Here is a 19,497-nt window from a genome sequence, read left to right as displayed (position 1 = left end):
ATACATTCCTTGAAAGCCTTGGACGTCTAGGTGTTGGGTTGTCTTTTCTGGCGGTACATTATTGGCTTTTTTATGATTTTGATACAGGCAACGCCCTCTTACACTAATACGGGCAATGCCAAAAGGAGAACAGTGAGGGACGGGTGGTTAGCAAAGACCAATATAATGTCATTGGCTGCTTTGTTGCAGTCCAACCACCACATACTGATTAAACTCGAGTACTAAGCCTGATATGATATGTCAGTCAGATATGTCAGCCAAGAAGTGGCAACTAACTGGCGATTTGCAGCAAAACACAGCCTTCTGTATTTCAAGGTCATGAACCTTGGTGGAGTATCTCCAACGACCCTCACCAACAATTGAGCTTTGTTGGTGACTCCACATTCCAGAGCACTCGAACACTTTGGCAGTTCTAGACTTTTGATCGGATCATCGGATCAACCAAGCTGCCGTTGTACAGTGTTTCTTGCTGACTCGCACCCAACCTTCCATCGAATGGCGCTAGAATGAGCAGTTCGTATTCTTGTTGGTAGTGTTATTGCTCACGCGCTCTCGAGCCTAGAAGGGCGGTAGGGCGGGCATGTGAAACTCAATGCAAGATGGACCCATCTTCTCGGCTCTGGCGGATGAAATAACGACGATCTCATGACGAAACAATAATGCGAGGTTGATCATATGCTTGCGAGTCTTGCTTGGATGAGATGAACATAGTGAGGGTATCTTGAAGAGCCTAAGAGCTCAACTGCTGATGAGACCAGGCGGCTCTCGAGCGAGAAAAGGGGGCCCGTCGTGTAGTCAAGTCGACCTATTCCGTTAGCTGTCAGACCGATAATTTTTTTTTGGACTGGACGTGTTCCAATACGTACGTAAATAGGCCGCTAATTACCCAATTTTAGAGGTCTGTTTCCCCTGTAGTGGACCAGATCGCTGCTGTGCGCAGGGGGCTTGCGATCCAGGGGCCTTGACTGGCTGGCTGGTACGACGACACCAGTGCGAGTATCGAAAGTTCAATGCCAATTTCGAGTCGATGGAGTGAGCAAAACCTGCCCCCTTAACCCTTCTCCAATCCTCTCTTTTCTTAAAACAAACAAAAGCCCTTTTGGCGACATTTGTCCATCGACATCTTCTCTACATTGTATTAATCCATTGTACCACGCTTCACCGCTATTCTTAGGACCGTTTTGCTCTGTCTCAGCCCTCCCGGTCCATTGCGCAAATCAGCTCCGTCGCATATTTCCTTGGCTTAAAACCCGTCTCTGCCATTGTCGATAAGAGCTGCTCTGCGATTCTCTATCTGTCTGTTTACAATCGAGCATTTCGCCCACGTGCCGCGTCGCCAGTCTCTGTTAGGATTACCTTTGTTGAGAAAAACAACCGAGGGTCATTTGTCGTTTGCGGACCTTAGTTCCTATTCAGTACTGTACCCTGTTGCTGCACGAGATACTTTTCCGCGTGCACACTTCTGCAGGTCCGATCTTTGGGGGGTTTTGCCGATAACTCTTTTTTTTTTTTAACCTCCTTATCCTGTTTAAAAGAGATTCCCGATTGCCCCTCCTACTCCGGCCCCTCTCTTTTCATCATGTCTACAAGCGAGACACTCCCACTCTACAATCCATCGGCCACCGACCCGGACGGTACCAACATGGCGCCCAACACGAGTAAGTTGAAGATATACATAGGAGGCGCCTAATGGGTTGCCTGAAACCGTGGGAAATGCGCTGGAAGCTGACTGTTGTGCTTTAACAGAGAAAAATGTTGCCGAGTGCATCTCTGATGACGCACTTGTGCATTTCAAGTCGTACAAGTACTCAAGTGTCGACATGTCGCCAGTCTCAAAATACGTTCTAGGACCTTTCGTACGTGCTCCCCAACCCTCGAGCTGTTTTCTCTACATCTCTATCGATATTCTTCGAGCTTCAATCAAAGCGCCTTTGCTTGTTCTGCCAAGTTTCTGGGTCTCACGATAGCTAACCTGCATTTCGTCATGTAGTGGAACGCCTCTGTCAACCTCCTCCCATTGTGGATCGCCCCCAACATGGTCACCCTTTTGGGTTTCTGCTTCATTCTCGCAAACGTTGCTTTCTGCGCAATCTGGATGCCTGATCTGGTTGGACCTGTATGTTTACGCTGCTAACTTGCTTCTGACTGCACACTTACACTCGTATAGGCTCCATCATGGCTCTACTTCAGCTTCGCATTCGGTCTCTTCATGTACCAGACAATGGACAACCTCGACGGCAAGCAAGCGCGACGAACCGGAACCTCTAGCGGCCTCGGTGAACTTTTCGACCACGGCATCGACTCTCTCAACTGCACGCTGGGAAGTTTGCTCGGAACCGCTTCCATGGGCCTGGGAACCTCGACAGCCGGTATCGTCACCGCGCTCTGCCCTTGCCTGCCCATGTTCTTCTCGACCTGGGAGACCTACCACACGCACACCCTCTTCCTCGGCTACATCAACGGTCCCACCGAGGGTATTCTTATTGCCTGTGGAATCATGATCATTTCTGGCATTTGGGGACCTGGTGTTTGGGCCATTCCTCTGGCTAACGGTATCAAGGATCGTCTTCCCGGCCTTGCTGAGATGCTCGGTGAGACAAGCTTCAAGGATGTCTGGGTTGGCTTGATCCTTGGCTCTCTCATCTTCACACAGATTCCCTTCTGTGTTCTCAACGTTGCCAAGGCTCGCAGATCTCGAGGAGAGCCCATTCTCCCCGTCTTCATCGAGTGGATTCCCATGGGTGTGTACACCATCTCAATCGCTGCCTGGGTCTTCTCCCCCTATAGCACCATTCGATCCGAGAACCACCTCATGCTCTTCTGCTTCATTATGTCGTTCGTCTTTGGTCGCTTGACAACCAAGATTATTCTCGCTCACTTGACACACCAGCCTTTCCCCTGGTGGACTGTCATGCTCTACCCCCTTGTTGGTGGTGCTATCCTTGCCAACTTGCCCCGAGTCGGACTTCCCCAACTCAGCGCCCAGTTTGAGCATTTCTATCTGTGGGCCTACCTCCTATTTTCCATGGTTGTCTACTTCCGTTGGGCCTGGCTCGTTGTTACCAGCATCTGCAACTACCTCGGCATCAACGCTCTCACTATCCCCAAGGAGAAGCAGATTGCCAACAAGGCGGCTCAGGCTGCCAACAAGCTGCATTAAGCCGGGAATAGCCGCTATTGGCTATAGAAACCTGGCTTAGACCAGATTACGAAGCCCGAGAGATCGATACGATATATACACTACCTAATCGGCATCCACCTGGAAAGGCGCAGCATTTGAAAAGGAGCAATCATGGGAAAATTATCGGTGTCGTAGTACAGGTTAGAGACGCAAAGCATGACGATGGGCGTTTGGTGTTTACATAGCGGGTTACCGCATTCTTTCTGACGCTAGGACGTAGATGTAATGTCCTTTTGAGAACCGTTGGAGTAACAATTTTTAATAGATATGAACGAGGAGTATGTGTAGATGACGGGGGATCATGGCCTTTTGGATAAGGTCCAACTTTAGCGTATAGTACGCGAGTCGAAACTCAATATGACAATAACTTAATCACTCATGCTTTTTCCTGTTTCACGTGAATGCATAACACTGCCATTATCTTTATCACAATCACCTCGTTGATACTTACAGTTAGTTAGAGACTATGCTCAAGCTCTACGAAGGCATATTTTGCTTAAAGTTGTACCAACCACCAAATGCTCAAGCTCTACAGACGCGGGGTGAACGGGATGACGTAGCCTGCACTAGCTTCGAATGTGATTGTGTTGCTTGGAATTTCTGCTATTTATAGAGATATGTTTCCTTAGACTGAATAGAGTCTGATTGGTGTTGCTTTTGGAGCTTCTTGAAGGTACAGGTTGACAACTCTCTCCAACTATTAGACGTTGATATAGGCGAAACAGTCACTCTGGGAAACGAACTATATCAATTCTATTAGCTCAGCTTCTTTAATAGAGCATTTATAAAGTGAAAAAGTATAGTATATATATTGCTACCCAATTCTAACATGCTTGACGTTGGATGTAGAAGCTCAACGCGATAATATCCCGTCTGGTATTCTACGTTTTCGAGGCATGTGCGATAGTTTATGTCTATCCTCGACTCAGACATTCCATTGCCTATAAAGAAAGAAATTGACTGATATGGATTCTAGAATAAAAGGCAACTCTAGTAGAACCATAGAATGTTCCATATCTGGAGATAGGTTGAGACTTGCTTGACATTTAGCCGTAACCAGTCCAATGAGACTCTAGTGTTTACTCTTTAGCCACCGAAACGTCCCTTGGCCCCAAGCCATTAAGGGACTGACTGATACGGTCAAGGGTCCTTCATGTCCCCGCCATTTCGCATTTGAAAGAGGCGGTCTCTGCCTCTATTGTCTGAATGTGATATCAAGTTTGGCTGTCACATTGGCTTAGCATTCACTATGTATTGTTCTGGCCAACAGTCCATCACAAACAATCGATGGATAGAATAATAGCACGCTCTGACCTGACCTGCTGTATCTGTCGTTGGGGTCAGCGGCGTGTTAGTTCCTGGTTGCTGTAGTAGGTTTGGTTACGGTACAGCACTCCATGTCGTGTCCCCCACTTGAGTCGGGCCTAGGTTGTCGTACCTGTCCTTAATATTATGGCTCTCATCCCTTGCATGGTCTGGATTGGAGAGCTTCAACTCCTGACACGAAGCGAACTGTTTGCTCCAATTCCTTTGTCCACGACATCTACATTCTCTGATTCGCCTTGCATTTCATTGTCTTTCTTGATCAGCCCAGTTCCACGTCGACTACAACAATCCTTCCGACGGAATGAGCTAGTTTCGCGCCCCACGACAAACCGACCCAAAACCCGCTCCTTGTTGGTTTAAAGTAGTATTTATTGGTGTCCGTCCTTCCCCATGGCTGCATCTTCGACAATGCCTCGAATGCAATCTTCGCTGTCATTCTTCGCAAAGCTACTCCTTTTCGCTTGCCTCCTCGCATCGACCGTCGCCGAGTCCATGACGCTTTCCGACGATGTCCTTCGGAATATTCCTTCGCCAGGCGACGACTTCGATATCAAGAATGGCAAGCTGCTCGCTCCTATTCTAATCCCTCGTGTCCCCGGTACTCCGGGGCAAGTGCGAACCCAGAAGCACTTTGTCGACTTTTTCAAGGAGAATCTTCCTGAATGGACCCTCGAGTGGCAGAATTCCACTTCAAAGACGCCTGTCCACGGAAACAAGCAGGTCCCCTTCTCCAACCTTGTTTTTAGAAGAGATCCCCCATGGGCGCAAAACGGGGATGTGAGTCGCCTTACGCTGGTCGCGCACTACGATAGCAAGTATGAACCAGAGGGCTTCATCGGCGCAATTGATAGCGCTGCGCCATGTGCCATGCTGATGCATGTTGCGCGGAGTGTTGAAGATGCGCTCAAGGCAAAGTGGAACAAGATGCAAAAAGACGGTACCATGGATGATGGGCTCGAGGAGACACAGGGACTTCAGATCCTCTTTCTCGATGGCGAAGAAGCTTTCAAGCATTGGACAGAGGAGGACTCGCTTTACGGAGCTAGGTAAGTTATTGCGATGGTTTACAAAAATATGCACATTGACTAACAATCTATCAAGATCTCTTGCTGCGGATTGGGAATCCCAGTTCCACGGCTCTCTAGCAACTTACAGGAATCCTCTTGACTCTATCAGTTTATTTGTTCTTCTTGACCTTCTCGGTTCTCCAAACCCTCATATTCCTTCCTACTTCCTCACCACACATTGGGCATACCGTGCCATGGCTAGCTTGGAGGAGCGCATGCGAAAACTTGGTGTTCTCGAGACCAAGCCCAAGGTCCCGTTTTTGCCAGAAGGCGACAAATCTGCCAACCGTTTCACACGCAGTTTCGTCGACGACGACCACCGACCCTTTATGGAGCGCGGTGTTGACATCTTGCATATTATTCCAACACCATTCCCCGATGTCTGGCATGAGATGACGGATGACGGCGAGCATCTGGATCTACCAACAGTGCGTGACTGGGCAAGGATCACAACTGCGTTCGTGGTGGACTGGATGGGAATCCAAGACTTTATGCCCAAGCTGGAAGGGACTAAAGCAAAGAGGGATGGTGCGGCTGTGACAACTACATCGAGCAAGAGGACGGAACTCTAAGAAGCTATAAAAGTACATACTCACTTGGAGAAATGTCGGTGGGTTTCTTGGGGCTTTTGCTTGGCGTTAAAGGCGCGATAGTTATGATGGAAAGAGTCATGTAATGAATGGATGGTTCATGTTACAAATTACTGGAGTTAAGGTATCTTTGATCTACAAGGATATTCGAATTTATCATGTTGACTGTGTCACATTTGATATCACTGTCTCAATCCTGCAACATCAAAAGGACCCTGAGAAAACGCTCATAATCCTCGTGGGTACCGTACAAGACGGACCAAGGATGCAGAGGTAGTATTTCTCACCGATTATGCGCCAACGGTAGAGTCAGACTAGCAAACAACATCCGAAGTAGACGCCAGAATTGTCCTGATTGGCCGTCTCTATCATGAACCCTGACGCTCTGTCCAAGGAGGGCGTCATGTAGATTTTGGGCGTCTGAATGATTCGTCCTTCTCCATGTTTAAGCCCCGGACAGTTTTTATGGAGTCTAGAGAGATAGCGAGGTTCATGATACGTTACGGCCAACTTCCTGCGACGGCTTTTGCGCGACATACGAGTAAGGTAGCCAACATGTTTGTAGTAATTGGAATTGGCGTCGCCTTGTTTTGCGTCCTCTTGACTCATTCGAGAGTTTGTCTATCTGACTAGTTGCTCTATTTAAGTGATCGCTTCTCCCGGTCTTATTTTCCCCAAGTCTTGAACTCTTGAGCTGAGACAAGTAAACATCAATTAACACAGTCTTCATATTATACACTCACCATGTCGGCCATATACTCAGAAGCCCAAGTCGCCAAGTTTCTGAAGCATATCCAAGTACCACAGGAGTTCTATGTGGGCAACGAGCCTATCCTTGACCATGCCTTTCTCACTGTGCTGCATCAGCACATGATTGCAACGGTACCATATGAGAATATGACGCTGCATTACTCGTCACATCGCAATGTTGTTCTCGAGCCTCAGGCTCTGTATCAGAAAATTGTGGTCGATGGGCGTGGAAGAGGAGGTTATTGCATGGAGAGCAATTTGTTCTTCTGTTATATGCTTCGAGCTCTTGGTTTCCAGGTGTACCCCGTTGGTGTGCGAGTCCGTCTTCGCAAGGACGGTATTCCCCATGGCGGCTATCCCGGGTGGTAAGTGTGATCTGCGTAATTATTATCCCCAGAATATTAGTCGCTGATTTGCAACTAGGGTTCACATTGTCAACATCGTGACACTACCTGACAACTCGCGCTGGGTTATCGATGCTTCTTTTGGCGGTGATGGCCCTACCCGGCCCATGCCTCTGATCGAGGGTGCTGAGTGGCGCAACATGGGCACTCAGGATGCCCGTCTCATCAAGGACTTCATCCCCGGTCAAACAGAGCTCACATCTGGTCGCCGTCTCTGGATCTACCAATGCCGCAACTCTCCCGATCAGAGCTGGAACAGCTTCTACTCTTTTAGTCACTCTGTCGAATGGCTTCCCGCCGATTTCGAGATTGCCAACTGCTATACGGGCACAAGTCCTCGAAGTTTCCAGACACATACCGTGCTTGTCGTGAAATTCATGTTGAGGGAGAGCAAGACATCGACGACAGGCGAAGAGATTTATGGAAAGCGTATGTTGATTAATGATGTGGTCAAGGAGAACCCTGGAGGTAAGACGATAGTGCTGAAGGAGTTAAAGACGGAGGATGAGAGAGTAGAGGCACTGAAGGAATATTTTGGGATTGGTTTGACGGCGGAAGAAAGAGAAGCTATCAAGGGCTTCCAAACTGAGATTAAGAGCGAGTAGAGGCACATACGTATACCAACGGTTGATTGTTTCCTACCTACCTACTAGGTATCTAGAGCACAATGTTTACAGCGTACGAATAATGATAATTCACGGTATCTTCTTTATCATCATTCCAAAAGCATAATGAGATTCGTGATTATAGAATCGCTCAAAGAAATCATCTGAGATAATATGAATGGACCTGTTAATGAACCCATCTCTTATTCTCGGTCAAGCTTCCTAGCACTTTCCTAATACTCTTTCTCTTGAATTTACCCTGAAGCAGAAGCTCACTTCTGATCCCCACTTCGTACTGAGCTTCGACCAATCAAACATACCCACTTCCACCACGTAACTCAAGCTTGGGTAGTGCCGTACGCTACTGTTTCGAGGTCCAGTCTCAAGCTGTCCTGTCCCATCCACTTGGCCTCAACTTATCGAAATCGAATCGACCTGCGACAACGTCGATATCATGCGCTTCTCAATCGCGTCGTCACTTCTCTTCCTGACGAGTGCAGCTAGCGCTGCCTCGTCTTGGTGCTTCAAAGATGGTTCCGTTACCGTCGCCTCCAAGCAAGGACACGCCGCTACTGCCAAGTAAGCTTCTCTAGAGTTGCCATGATGGTATTATCATGGGGGAGCGATTGCGGAAGAATGCGTGCTGACAGGGTTAATTGGTACAGATTCAGCAACCAGGAGCCAGTCAGGGATACCCTCATTCTAGGAAAGGCAGATACCATCAAAGTCTCATTGACTACGACCGAAGGCAGCGAAGCGAAGCGACCTCACCAGGCCTTTATCGTCATTACAGAATCGACCGGCATCGAGGTCGCCCTCCCTCTCGACGTCAAGTCCTCTGGAAAGGCCGTGGCTTCTATTGTATGTGATAGCCCATTCGTTCCTCATCGACCCAGCTAATCAATCCCTCAGTCGCACAAGGACATCTCTGTCCCGTTGCTCCTCTCCGACGAACCCCTCAAGGCCCACCTCGTGTTGGGCTCCTTCGGCTCGTCCAGCCCCCTCATCTCTCCCGTTTTCAACATCGAGATCTATCATGTACCCAACACTCCCCTTCCCGCGTTTGAGCGTCCCATGCGATACGGACGCCGAGAGGAGATCCACCATGTCTTTAAGGTTGGCGAGACGAGCCCTCCTAAGATCATATCTATTGTATTCGTGACCGCCATCGTGTGCACGTTTCCTCTGCTTCTTGTCGGGGTAAGTAAATCTATTCTACAATAATAGCTCAAGCTAACATATATACACAGTGGAGTAAGCTCGGTGCTAACCTCGACCACCTGCCTAAGGCTCTTCAAACTGCCCCTATCTCACACGCTCTCTTTGTCGGCTCCATCATCGCCATTGAGGGATCATTTTTCCTCTACTACGTCAAGTGGAACCTTTTCCAGTTGCTGCCCGTCTTTGCGGGTCTTAGCATCGTTGCCTTCTTGAGTGGAGTCAAGGCTCTGAGTGAGGTGCAGGGTCGACGCTTCACCGGTGAGAGGTGAGCGGACTAGCATGAATCAAAAGTACCTGCTTCATATGATAGAAAGGGTTGGTTTTATAGACCGGGTGCCAAGACTCGATGTGGGTGGAGGACAAGTGGAAGATACATCTCTTACCCAAAAGCGGCCATTACCTCAACATGGAGTCTGAAGACGTGCATATCCAAAATCAGGAATTACTTCAGCATCAGAAGTTGGAGGCTGGGCTCTTCTTGGAGTGCTAAAGATAGACTGTCTATCAGACAGCTTAAAAATGATGTACAATATGATAGAATTGGAAATAGAGTCGAGTTTGATGGCTCTAAACAATTGCAATAAGCGAATTTGTGTCATGACGCGTCTGCTAGGAAGGTATTCGGATTAAAAACATGCAAACCAGCTCCTTCATTCGTGCCATCTGCCAATTATAGTTCCTCACACACCTTGCTTACTCTTTGCCGCAAACCACCCAAAATCTAAGACCGCTCATATGTTCGAAATGCCGCCTACTCTCATTCCTCCTTCGGCTTGGTCCACATGTTCAACTCTTCCTCTAATACACTGTTAAACCACTCTGCTCGCTCCAGAATGGGAGCATGTCCCATATCATCCACAATATGGACAGTACCTGGCTTCAACACATTGATAAGTCTCTCACCATTGGGGAAGGTGATCATGTTGTCGCGTTTTCCATGCATGACAGTAATACGTTCAGATCCAACAGCCTCTGCTATCTGGCGCAGCTGCTCGTCTGACTTGTTATGCATGGCCGCCGCTGCAAGTTGACACATGAGCATAGTGCTGCTGAAGACTTCAGGATTACGCTTCTTGGTGAGTTCTTGAGCTTGGAAACGCTGAAAGTTGGAGTCGAACAGGCGATATGTTGGACCAGCCTCTGGCGGTGGTGGGCCACATTTCGGAGTGACGCCGGGCTCGGGTAGTATCTCGTCATCTGGTGCGACGAGCCACTCGGGTGTGAAGAGCTTGAGAGCTGTGTCAACGATGGCGCGCTCCATGGATTTAGGAATCAGCCAGCTCATGCGATCCGTGAGTGTCTCCATGAAGCCCGTTGTATTTTGAACGCGCGCCGATGTACAGATGAGGGTGAGGGTTTGCAGACGCTCAGGGATACGAATAGCAATCTCTTGGGTTATCATGCCGCCCATGGAGATACCTACGAGGTTGATCTCGCGTTCGCCTGTCCAGCCAACATGGTCGATAACCTCGATGATATCGAGTGCCATGCCGCTCGTGGAGTAGATACCCAAAGGCTTGTCGCTGGCGCCCATTCCACGGTTGTCGATGATCAGAACTGAGTACTTGTCACCGTGCTCATGGCCGAAGTGTAGCGTTTGACGCTGCCATGAAGTCTTGACACTTGCCAAGCCCATAACAAGCTGCATGTTCTTGTCAGCGGTTTTCTCTCATATTTCACTCATCACGACTGGAGACGAATGCAACCGGACGGAATTGGTAAAGACGTGATACGCAGACGGAGAGATTGAGGAGATTTGACGGGAGAAACGTACCACAAGCTTGACGGGTCCTTCGCCGTGAATTTCCCATGCAATACCAACCGGACCACCGCGACCTTCGGCCACAGACAGCTTGCCTTGAGAGGTAGGCTCCAGAGCCCACAGAGTGGTTAAGTAGGCTGGGTGCTTGAGCGTCTCCTCAGTAGAGGGAAGCGAAGAAATTCTAGGACGACGCATCGCGTGTAAGTGACTTTGCAAACAACACATATGAACAAGTGAGGCGAAAGAGAGCGAAACAGTAACAAATGATGCTGTAAAATGAATAATAATGTGTTTAGGAGGAGGAAAAGGATGTTGACGGTCGAGGACTCACATGTCTAACGCCATGATAGATAGGTACTCGGGAGTTTTGCTTGTTCTTATATCACTGGTTCCTTCTGCGCAAACACGGTTGTGTAGCTTCCCAAGCTCACAGGAAGGTCAAAGCTGTGTCGTCGTAAGAAGCGAAACGATGCTGTTTGATGTCTTGGTATGTGAAGATTGCGGGTTATTCAAAACGTCACTAGTGAACTACGCGTTTAAATACGAGGTATGAAGAAAATGAGGAAAAAAACAAATGCAACAGATAAATGGTAAGTTCTGCAGTATGTATGTAGTTTCGAAGAAGGGGAAAAAGCAAATAAATCCCCTCTCGAGGCACAGTTGAACCAGGGTCCAAAGTGGAGAGAGAGAAGGAGACAGATAAAAAGCACATCTATCACAACCCGTACCTTTCGCCATGGTATTGCGACGTTGTTTCCTGGCCTCGGCACTAACGCCACGCGCCAAGGGGGATAGAGATCCGAATATGGCTGGTATGGTAGCTGAGATGCTGCGTTTCACATTCCAGTCTCCCAAAGATGGTGAGTATGACGAGGATGAGATGGGAAACTCTGAAGCCTCAAAAGATCACGCAGTAGTATTTGACAACCGAGTTTAAAATGTATTCGTCAGCTTCATACGTGATGCATTTAACACTAAGCAGTCACTGATTTGCTGCTAGGAGAGTATATCGTCGAAAAAGGAAGAGTTAGAGAACCAATTCATGATTGATCGTGCTCGCTAAATTTGAAATCATTTCCATCTCGTCATTCCTCACCTTTCCATACTCTTTTTTCTTCTTCCTAGTCACCAAATCCTATGTCATCCTACGTACAACCCCGGCAACTACCTCAAGGCATTACCAGTCCGATACCGCTCAGATTCTCCTCGTCGAGCTGGTTCTTGCGATCGACACCACCGGCAATGGGGTTAACACGGTAGTTGAACAGGTAATAGTGAAGCTGACCGTCGCCAGCGCCAAACTTTTGCTGCTCCAGGAAGAGCGCATTGTCCATCAGCGTCAGAGCGTTGAAAACATCAAACTTGTAGCATTTGGAGATGATAAGGGCATCGTGCACCAGATCGTTGAGGCGCTTCTTGAGAGCAGCCTTGTCGAACTTGTCCTGCAGACCGACCTCTGTACCATAGTAAAACATGTAAGCAACCTTGATAACGTTGTGCTTAGAGTTGCCAATCGCAGTGGACTCGATGCAGAAGAAAGAGAAGAAGTCGGTAATCTTGTTGTTATCATCCTGTGCAGTGTGTTAGTCCCGACATATGTGTGTATCGTTACTTTCTGGAGACTTACTTCAACAACGTAGGTCCATACAGCCTGCTGCTCACCGGGACCGGTCTTGGGCAAGAACCAGTGTAGAGCTTCCTCACGCGACATCTGTGGTGTCATATCAAAGCGCTTGTTGTAACGGTGATACAAGTCCATAACGGCCTCGATATCCTTTTCTTGTAGCGGACGCAGACCCTTGATGGCGGTGTTGTCTGGCAGCGCATACTTGCGGTTCTGGTATTGAGGCTTGCTGTTAGCGGGAAGAGGGCTGAAACCGCACTCGTAGAGCTTCTGCCAGTTGATGGCACGGTGGAAGTATCTGCAGGTGCTGACGGGCTTGGGAAGGACGACACCAGCAGTGTAAAGACCTTGCCAGATACCGTCGAGGTTGCTGCGTCGGGTGATTTCCTTGATAAGCACTGGTGTGAGACGCTTGCCTCGAAGCTTCTTGTGGATGGCAAGGAAGTTGACCTCAGAACAAGTGACCACGTTGTCGCGAACACGCAGGTGAACGGGGATGGCGGAAATGAAAGCGCAGAGCAGGCCGGATTGAGAGGCGCGCACACCAACGTGGTATTCCTTCTTCCAACCAGGAGGCATCATGGCCCTGTACGTGTTAGTGGAACTGTTCTACGATTGTAACATGATCATGGGCTCGGAAGATCTACGACTTACCAGCGAAGGATAGTTGGTGAGTAGTTGAAACGGAACATTGCCTCGTCATCCTCAACATAGTGCTTGTTCAGAAGCTCATAGACCTCCTTGATCTCCTCTTCCTTGGTCAAGTCCATGGTGACCCATTCAAAGCCGGGGATCAAAGCTGAAGGCTCCTTGTCAACCTCCTCAACCTTTTGGATTCGCAGAGGACCTTCTTGCAAGTTGTTGTCCTCTCCGAACTTGGGCACAGGCTGCGTCTGCCAGAACTTGTATGATCCCATATCCTTGGCGTTCTTTCCACCTGCGGCAAGACCAGTCATGATATCCTGGAGGGACATCTTCTTAAGCATATCGGCAGCTTGGTCGGCGGAGGGGTTGTCGCTGTTGGAGGCTTTGGAGACCTCTTGGGCTAGGGCCGGGTTGAGAGCAAGGAACTCCTTGACCTGTTGAGGGGTGAGGCCATCGAGGGCCTTGTGGAAGTCGGCATCGGTGGGGGCGGACTTGGAGCCGGTCAAAGCCTCCTTGACCTTTGAGCGCTTCGACTTCTTCTTCTTTTTCTTCTTCTTGTCGCTTGATCCTTCAGCGGCGTGCTCCTCCTCGTGCTCTTCCTCGGATGCGGACTCGGCGTGTTCGTCGGCTTCGGGGTCAGCTTGTGCGATTGCCTTGCCCTTAAGCTCGGCGTTCGTCTCGTCGACGACGGGCTCAACTGGCTTGGACTCCTCGGACATGGTTCGGGATGGACCTTTGGTGTAGTTGAGGTGATGTAGGTGCGAACAACTACGTGAAGTGGGAGATTTAGCAAGAGCTCTTTGGTGGGGTAATTATTAGTGGGATATTTAGGTGCGGTAACATGTGCCTGTCCTGTAACGAGGGGTTCACCCTGATTCGACCTCAAACAGGCGATCTTGGGATAAAGGAATTGAACAGTCTGAGTTTTTGATTTACGAGAAATTTTTTGAAATATCAAATCTTTATGTGGATAGTTACGTATCTCAGCCGAATTGACTCAAAGTTAGATGCTCATAACATCGCCGAAGTAAGCCAGAATCTGACAGAGTGCTTTCTTGTACTATTGCGAATATATATACTATAGTGACATGATATATATCTGTTTAACGTATTATGAGAGACCGTGGTTCTTCCGCTTATCCAGCATAAGAAATCGAATGAACGAAGCGATTCTATTGTGTTCTAAGCAAGGGCAAGCAAGATATTGAGTAGAAAAACTCACTCAAACGACCGAGGTTAATGACGAGGACCAAAAAGCAAGAGAAATTATTAATAGACCTGTGCTGAAGTGAGCGACGCTGCTGAGTCAGTTGTTACTTGGAATCAGTATTGTCGTCATTGTTATAAGTCGTCCCATGGAGATCAAAGGCTCTCATGATGGCCAGCGCAACAGGTGAGTGCCCCATGATATCGTTATGGCCTACCGGCGCATTAGTTATTCCATCGTTCTAGAGTTCGCATAGGTGCATTTTACATACCGCCATAGGGAAAAAGTTCTTGACGGATAATCATGTTGGGCTCAGCTGTCCAGGTGGCCACAAATGCATCCTTTCCCTTATGAACAGTTCGCTCTTCTTTCCAAGCTGCGAATTCTTCGTCATCCATTATCCCAATCATTTCTTGGGCAGCCGCTCGGAACAACTTATTGTCTTCTGTCCATGGAATGTCTTTGTCGTTCTTTGCGTGGACCAAGTTGAGTCTGAGTCTTGTTTTTGTGTGCCGCACAACATTAGCCAAACGGTGATCTGAATGCCACTTGTCGACGACGAATCGGTGAATGAAGCGTACGAGCGTAGGCCACATCCGAAAGGGTGCGAGGACAGGGACAACACCTCCAATGCGATAGCCTAGCAGCAGATTGGCTAGATCGCTGAAACCCGCGACAATGGTGATGCCGGCAAACTCAACACCCTGGAGGGCGTACTTTTCGGCAACTGCGCTGACCACAGCTGTGCCTAGACTTTGTCCGAGGAGAACAATGCGGCTGGCTGGGATGCCTGCAACCTTGATAGCCCACTCCACAAGCGTCGCAGCATCTTGAATTACTCCAGTTTCAGTAGGCGAGCCTGTCGAGTGACCAAATCCTCTGTAGTCAATAGCGACGACATGGTATGATGAGGTGTCAGTTAATGAGTGGTAGCTCAGAGGTCGAATAGCTTGTGCGACATGACCAGCGTTCTGTGACGTCAGTTGATATTGACAGACATTTTGTAATTAGGTATCACTTACACCATGAACTGGAACATATGTGAGCAGTGATCGGGCGAGGGTATTTCTAGTCAAGACTCACAGTACAGAACAAGTCGAGATTCTGGGTCTTCTTTCAGCAGGCGGAAGGATTCAGTTTTGGTGAAGTCAGCTGAAAACCCTGGCTCTTGAGACTCGATTATGGCCTCGTTTTTAAGATAAAGTGGTAAGGGAAGAATATGCCAAGCATATATAGTTTCCCCGTCAGGAGTCTTGAGCGAGAAAGGGGTGACTTGGTTTCCTGGTTGAAATATCTATGAGTCGTTGTCGCCATGAGCTTGGTTGATATAAACCTACGGGCGAAACCCCATCGTTCTGGTTGATTCACATTATTCCATAATAATGTGTTGATTTTATGGGCGTACAAGAAACTGTAGACAAAATGTCAGAGAGAATAACTCATGTAAAAGGTCAACATACTGTCTTTGAAAGAAAGGCGTCATACCCAAGCCGATGAAGACGCAATACAGACTCAGTGGCGCTGCAACCACGGCAATTACAGCCCGTAGGGCGGGATGTAGAGACGTCATGATTTAGTTGATAGTGGCAGAATTAGAAAAAGAAAGACCGAGTACAGTACAAAGAGTCTATAAGGAATTGCAAAAGTGCAAGACTGCAGGGATTAATGTGAATATTATTCTTGTCACTGCTCTGCCACAATAACCAGACGCAAGACCTGACGTTGCTTTGTTCGCGCTAAGCATCAGCGATCAGCAGCGGAACTTATCACGCGGGGAAAATTACAAGTGCATACAAGTACCCTGAGGCGCGTCTGATGCGGCTGTGACTCCACCCTCAAGCAACTGGAAAGAGCCGCGAATCGATGGGCAACGCAATGTTGTGTTTTAAGAAATGATTGGAAGAGACGTTGCATTATAACAGATACAAGTTGGCAATGATATATCATGCTGTACAACAGACACAGGAGCCCAATTTGCCAAGCACACTCCAATTAACTGCTGCCATGTTCTGATTTCCCATGTTTATCGCTCATCTGACTCTATTTCATGGATACCACGGTCACTCTTGCGGCGCTTCCGCGTACCTCGACAGGCTGCAAAGTCCCCTGAGCCCCAGCTTCTTATTTCACTCTAGGCGCTGCAGTGCCATATTCATAGGCCCGCACCCCAGTCCAGAATTGGCAGTGCTCGACTCCTCCGCCTTTTTCGACCAATTGAATCTCTTCCTTTTACCTTCCGGGCTCCATTTATCGAGGTGTCGGACCTGCACCACTGAGCCTCGGATTTCTGGCCGTGGCTGTTGCTGCTACTCTATTACTTCCTCGTCCCAATGGGAGCCTCCATTCCCATCTTCCATCTTCCACCTCCATACTCCCTCGACCTGCCCTTGCGACCCAACTCCAGCTTCGTCTCACCACCCGACTCTTTTCCTGCGAAAACACCCGAATACTGAGCTTTACACGTCCATATTACCTCCAGACGCGCCTTGCATGCTCATCATATATAATGATTGGCTTCTTCTTCGCAGTATAATTCCCTTGCGCTTTCTGTAGTTTGTCTGCTGGACGAGCTGTCAAATGGAGCGAAAGCGCAAACTGCCCGCGCGGGCTGCTGCTCGAGGAGAAACCGCTGCTAAAAAGCGCAATGTTACACCTCGAGAGCGTTCTGCGACACCCGCTGCTCCCCCGCCAGCAGCAGTCCCAGTCCCAGATCCGGAGCCAGAAGAGCCTCCGCCGCTGCCGTTGCCCAAGTCGGTCCAAGCTGGTAAACCGTTACCTACCGTTGAAGTCGCCCAGCCCGATGACCTCTCCTCCAAGGAGTATCAGTCTTTTGGCGAAAGGTACGTCTTGCTAAACTGTCATGAGACAATGAAATTGACTGACGCGTTGTTCAAGCGGCGTTCTTGCTGAATCGCTCTCGAGATCTCGTCACAAATGGATTAGCGAAGGTCTGTTTGCTAAATATTGGACAAAACCGCACAAGCGCAAGGGCGTGCTCATTGAAGATCCTAAAAACCCGCCCAAGGAGACTATGTCAAAGGTCGGCACCGTGACGATTGCTGTTGAGCCTCATATGATCGAAGCTACGATGTACGTGGTCAAAGATCTAAAACCAAAAGTTCAACCATTACCACAGCAGCAACCGCAACAACGTCCAATTATCCAGTATGGCCCTCCGAATGGCTCTATGCCTCCACCCCTCGCACCCCAAGCATCGACAGCCGCCACCCCGAGCCAGAACAAAGCAGCGATGCCAAAATCCATACCACCCAGTCCCTCCCAGGGCATGGCTCGAAGTCCAGCGCAACCACAACCTCTTCCTCGAGCCCCGCAAGACAAAACTGCTGCCCCGACACCAGCCCAGAAGCCTGGGAATGCTCCGCTACCCAACATGGCACCGTCTCCAAACCCGACCTTTCAGTCAAGACCACAAGCTGTAGGAGGACCTGTGGCACCATCTCCAACGCCTCCACCAGTCGGGCATGCGCCCACCAATGTTGCTGGGTCAGCTGGACCGGTGGTGGCTCCTGCAATTTCCACAGCACCCAAACCACCAATCGCTCAAGCACCCGCAAGTGGCCTTGCAAAGCCTGCCCTAGCTCCAGGATCTGCAGCCCCAGGGCCTGCTCCAGCAGTGAAGCCGTCAGCAAATGACCCTGTTATTACATTGCTCGCACAAAAAGCTTCAGGAGACGAGGCCCTCCGTGATCTTATGAAGAGAGTGGCTGTAGGACAAGCGAAAGACGGCGAGCTGGCACATTTTCAGAAAATCATTGATCAGTTAAGTGCGCAGTATCGGAGTACAGGAGGACAGCAAGGGCCATCAGCAGATCGACTTCTGGTAGACGGTCGAACGGTCCTATATTTTGCTGTCGAAGTCCGTGCCATTCTTGACATTGTTTTGGCTTCAAATCCCAACCAAAAATCGGCTGATTTGCGGCCACCACAAGGAAGCGATCCGCTTGTGGTACAACTCGTCAAAACTGCCCTAGAGGACCAAAAGACTAGAGATATGATCCGCAGAATCGCAGAAAACCGACCAGGTTTTACTGACGCTACAGATCTGAAGCAAATACTAGATAGACTACACCGTGACATGAAGAGCGCACCCCAAGCTTCTCCTGCTCCGGTACAAATTCGACAACAGGCCCCGAATGGCATTTCTAACGGCCATACCAAAGCGCACCCGACTGCACCTTCACCCAACCCCCAGGCACTACGATCTAAGGGGCCCCCGCCTGCTCTCAAGCAAGATGTTACGGCGGTTGTGTTTGACTTTGGAAGCGGAGACCGATATCTGTTCCCCAAATTCAGTATACTGGAGTACTTGCCCACGGCATCCGGCCAACATGTCATAGCTTCGTTCCTGATTGTTCGTAAGGGAAGCACGTCGGAATATGGAGGAGACCCGAAGCTTGATTACTACCAACCTATCACGATACGTCTATTGACCCAGACTGGTCGCCAATTGGAGAATTTAGCACGAGTTGTTGCTCCTCAGGATGAAGTCCGGCGTTACATGGATGATGTGATGGACAACATGACAAGGGCCGAGTACGTGCTTTTAGCCATGAGGCTTCCGAAAACCTCTCCGGACGGCGAGAAGGACGGCACAGCTTCGGAGGAGCCAAGAACCAATGGCTCTACGCCCAAACCTGACACGGCAATCGAATCAAAGGCCGCACCGAAGCCCGGTGTTCTCTGGACGTCTAAGGGAAGCTCAGAGACGCCACCGGTGGAAGGGCGGTTCTCCAAGCCCGCTCGGGATGCTGAGCAAGAAGCAGAGGCTAAATATCAGCGCTTGATCAACCAAGTATCTGCCAAGGACACTGGAGCTTAACCTGCCTAGATTTCCGTGGCATTCTTTTTGTATAAACTTATTTCTTTGTCGGCGCGAACTCATCGGGATTGAAGTTTGGCGAAGTTTGGAGCGTGGAGTAGGTTATCATTTTGTCATATGGGTTGGTAACATGCATATTATGTACGGTACTAGAATATTGAATCAAACAAAGTGTACGAGCTCAATGTTAGCCGTACGTGTACAACAAACACTCTCAGCATGGCGATCCAGTACGCAGTCGAAAATTGCCCTACGATTGAGAGACCGAGCCGTCG

At 49.1% G+C, this 19,497-nt stretch overlaps 7 protein-coding genes across 7 annotated transcripts, besides 1 other annotated feature; 4 read left to right on the top strand and 3 right to left on the bottom strand.

The window, feature by feature from the left end:
• Positions 1 to 1,579: 1,579 nt before the first annotated feature.
• On the top strand, positions 1,580 to 3,160 carry FPSE_07944 (uncharacterized protein; the record flags this gene model as incomplete). The annotated part of the gene is made up of 4 exons (XM_009261062.1): positions 1,580 to 1,658; positions 1,747 to 1,856; positions 1,991 to 2,116; positions 2,168 to 3,160. 4 exons carry the CDS (start codon positions 1,580 to 1,582, stop codon positions 3,158 to 3,160), a joined length of 1,308 nt encoding a protein of 435 aa, XP_009259337.1.
• Positions 3,161 to 4,897: 1,737 nt separating this feature from the next.
• On the top strand, positions 4,898 to 6,146 carry FPSE_07945 (uncharacterized protein; the record flags this gene model as incomplete). The annotated part of the gene is made up of 2 exons (XM_009261063.1): positions 4,898 to 5,553; positions 5,609 to 6,146. The coding sequence occupies 2 exons, from the start codon at positions 4,898 to 4,900 to the stop codon at positions 6,144 to 6,146; spliced, it is 1,194 nt and encodes a 397-aa protein (XP_009259338.1).
• A 762-nt stretch (positions 6,147 to 6,908) lies between these two features.
• Positions 6,909 to 7,923, top strand: FPSE_07946 (uncharacterized protein; the record flags this gene model as incomplete). Its single annotated transcript, XM_009261064.1, has 2 exons — positions 6,909 to 7,279; positions 7,338 to 7,923. 2 exons carry the CDS (start codon positions 6,909 to 6,911, stop codon positions 7,921 to 7,923), a joined length of 957 nt encoding a protein of 318 aa, XP_009259339.1.
• A 1,978-nt stretch (positions 7,924 to 9,901) lies between these two features.
• On the bottom strand, positions 9,902 to 11,101 carry FPSE_07947 (uncharacterized protein; the record flags this gene model as incomplete). Its single annotated transcript, XM_009261065.1, has 2 exons — positions 9,902 to 10,786; positions 10,919 to 11,101. 2 exons carry the CDS (start codon positions 11,099 to 11,101, stop codon positions 9,902 to 9,904), a joined length of 1,068 nt encoding a protein of 355 aa, XP_009259340.1.
• Positions 11,102 to 12,075: 974 nt separating this feature from the next.
• FPSE_07948 (uncharacterized protein) lies at positions 12,076 to 13,894 on the bottom strand (the record flags this gene model as incomplete). Its single annotated transcript, XM_009261066.1, has 3 exons — positions 12,076 to 12,477; positions 12,534 to 13,116; positions 13,185 to 13,894. The coding sequence occupies 3 exons, from the start codon at positions 13,892 to 13,894 to the stop codon at positions 12,076 to 12,078; spliced, it is 1,695 nt and encodes a 564-aa protein (XP_009259341.1).
• Positions 13,709 to 13,732: a microsatellite.
• A 594-nt stretch (positions 13,895 to 14,488) lies between the features above and the next one.
• FPSE_07949 (uncharacterized protein) lies at positions 14,489 to 15,952 on the bottom strand (the record flags this gene model as incomplete). The annotated part of the gene is made up of 6 exons (XM_009261067.1): positions 14,489 to 14,595; positions 14,654 to 15,353; positions 15,405 to 15,412; positions 15,466 to 15,663; positions 15,720 to 15,793; positions 15,843 to 15,952. The coding sequence occupies 6 exons, from the start codon at positions 15,950 to 15,952 to the stop codon at positions 14,489 to 14,491; spliced, it is 1,197 nt and encodes a 398-aa protein (XP_009259342.1).
• A 1,007-nt stretch (positions 15,953 to 16,959) lies between these two features.
• On the top strand, positions 16,960 to 19,222 carry FPSE_07950 (uncharacterized protein; the record flags this gene model as incomplete). Its single annotated transcript, XM_009261068.1, has 2 exons — positions 16,960 to 17,222; positions 17,278 to 19,222. The coding sequence occupies 2 exons, from the start codon at positions 16,960 to 16,962 to the stop codon at positions 19,220 to 19,222; spliced, it is 2,208 nt and encodes a 735-aa protein (XP_009259343.1).
• Between the last annotated feature and the right edge of the window lie 275 nt (positions 19,223 to 19,497).

Source organism: Fusarium pseudograminearum, chromosome 4 (genome assembly GCF_000303195.2).
Source record: "Fusarium pseudograminearum CS3096 chromosome 4, whole genome shotgun sequence".
Lineage (NCBI taxonomy): Eukaryota > Fungi > Ascomycota > Sordariomycetes > Hypocreales > Nectriaceae > Fusarium > Fusarium pseudograminearum.
This window is presented reverse-complemented; position numbering and strand designations above follow the sequence as displayed.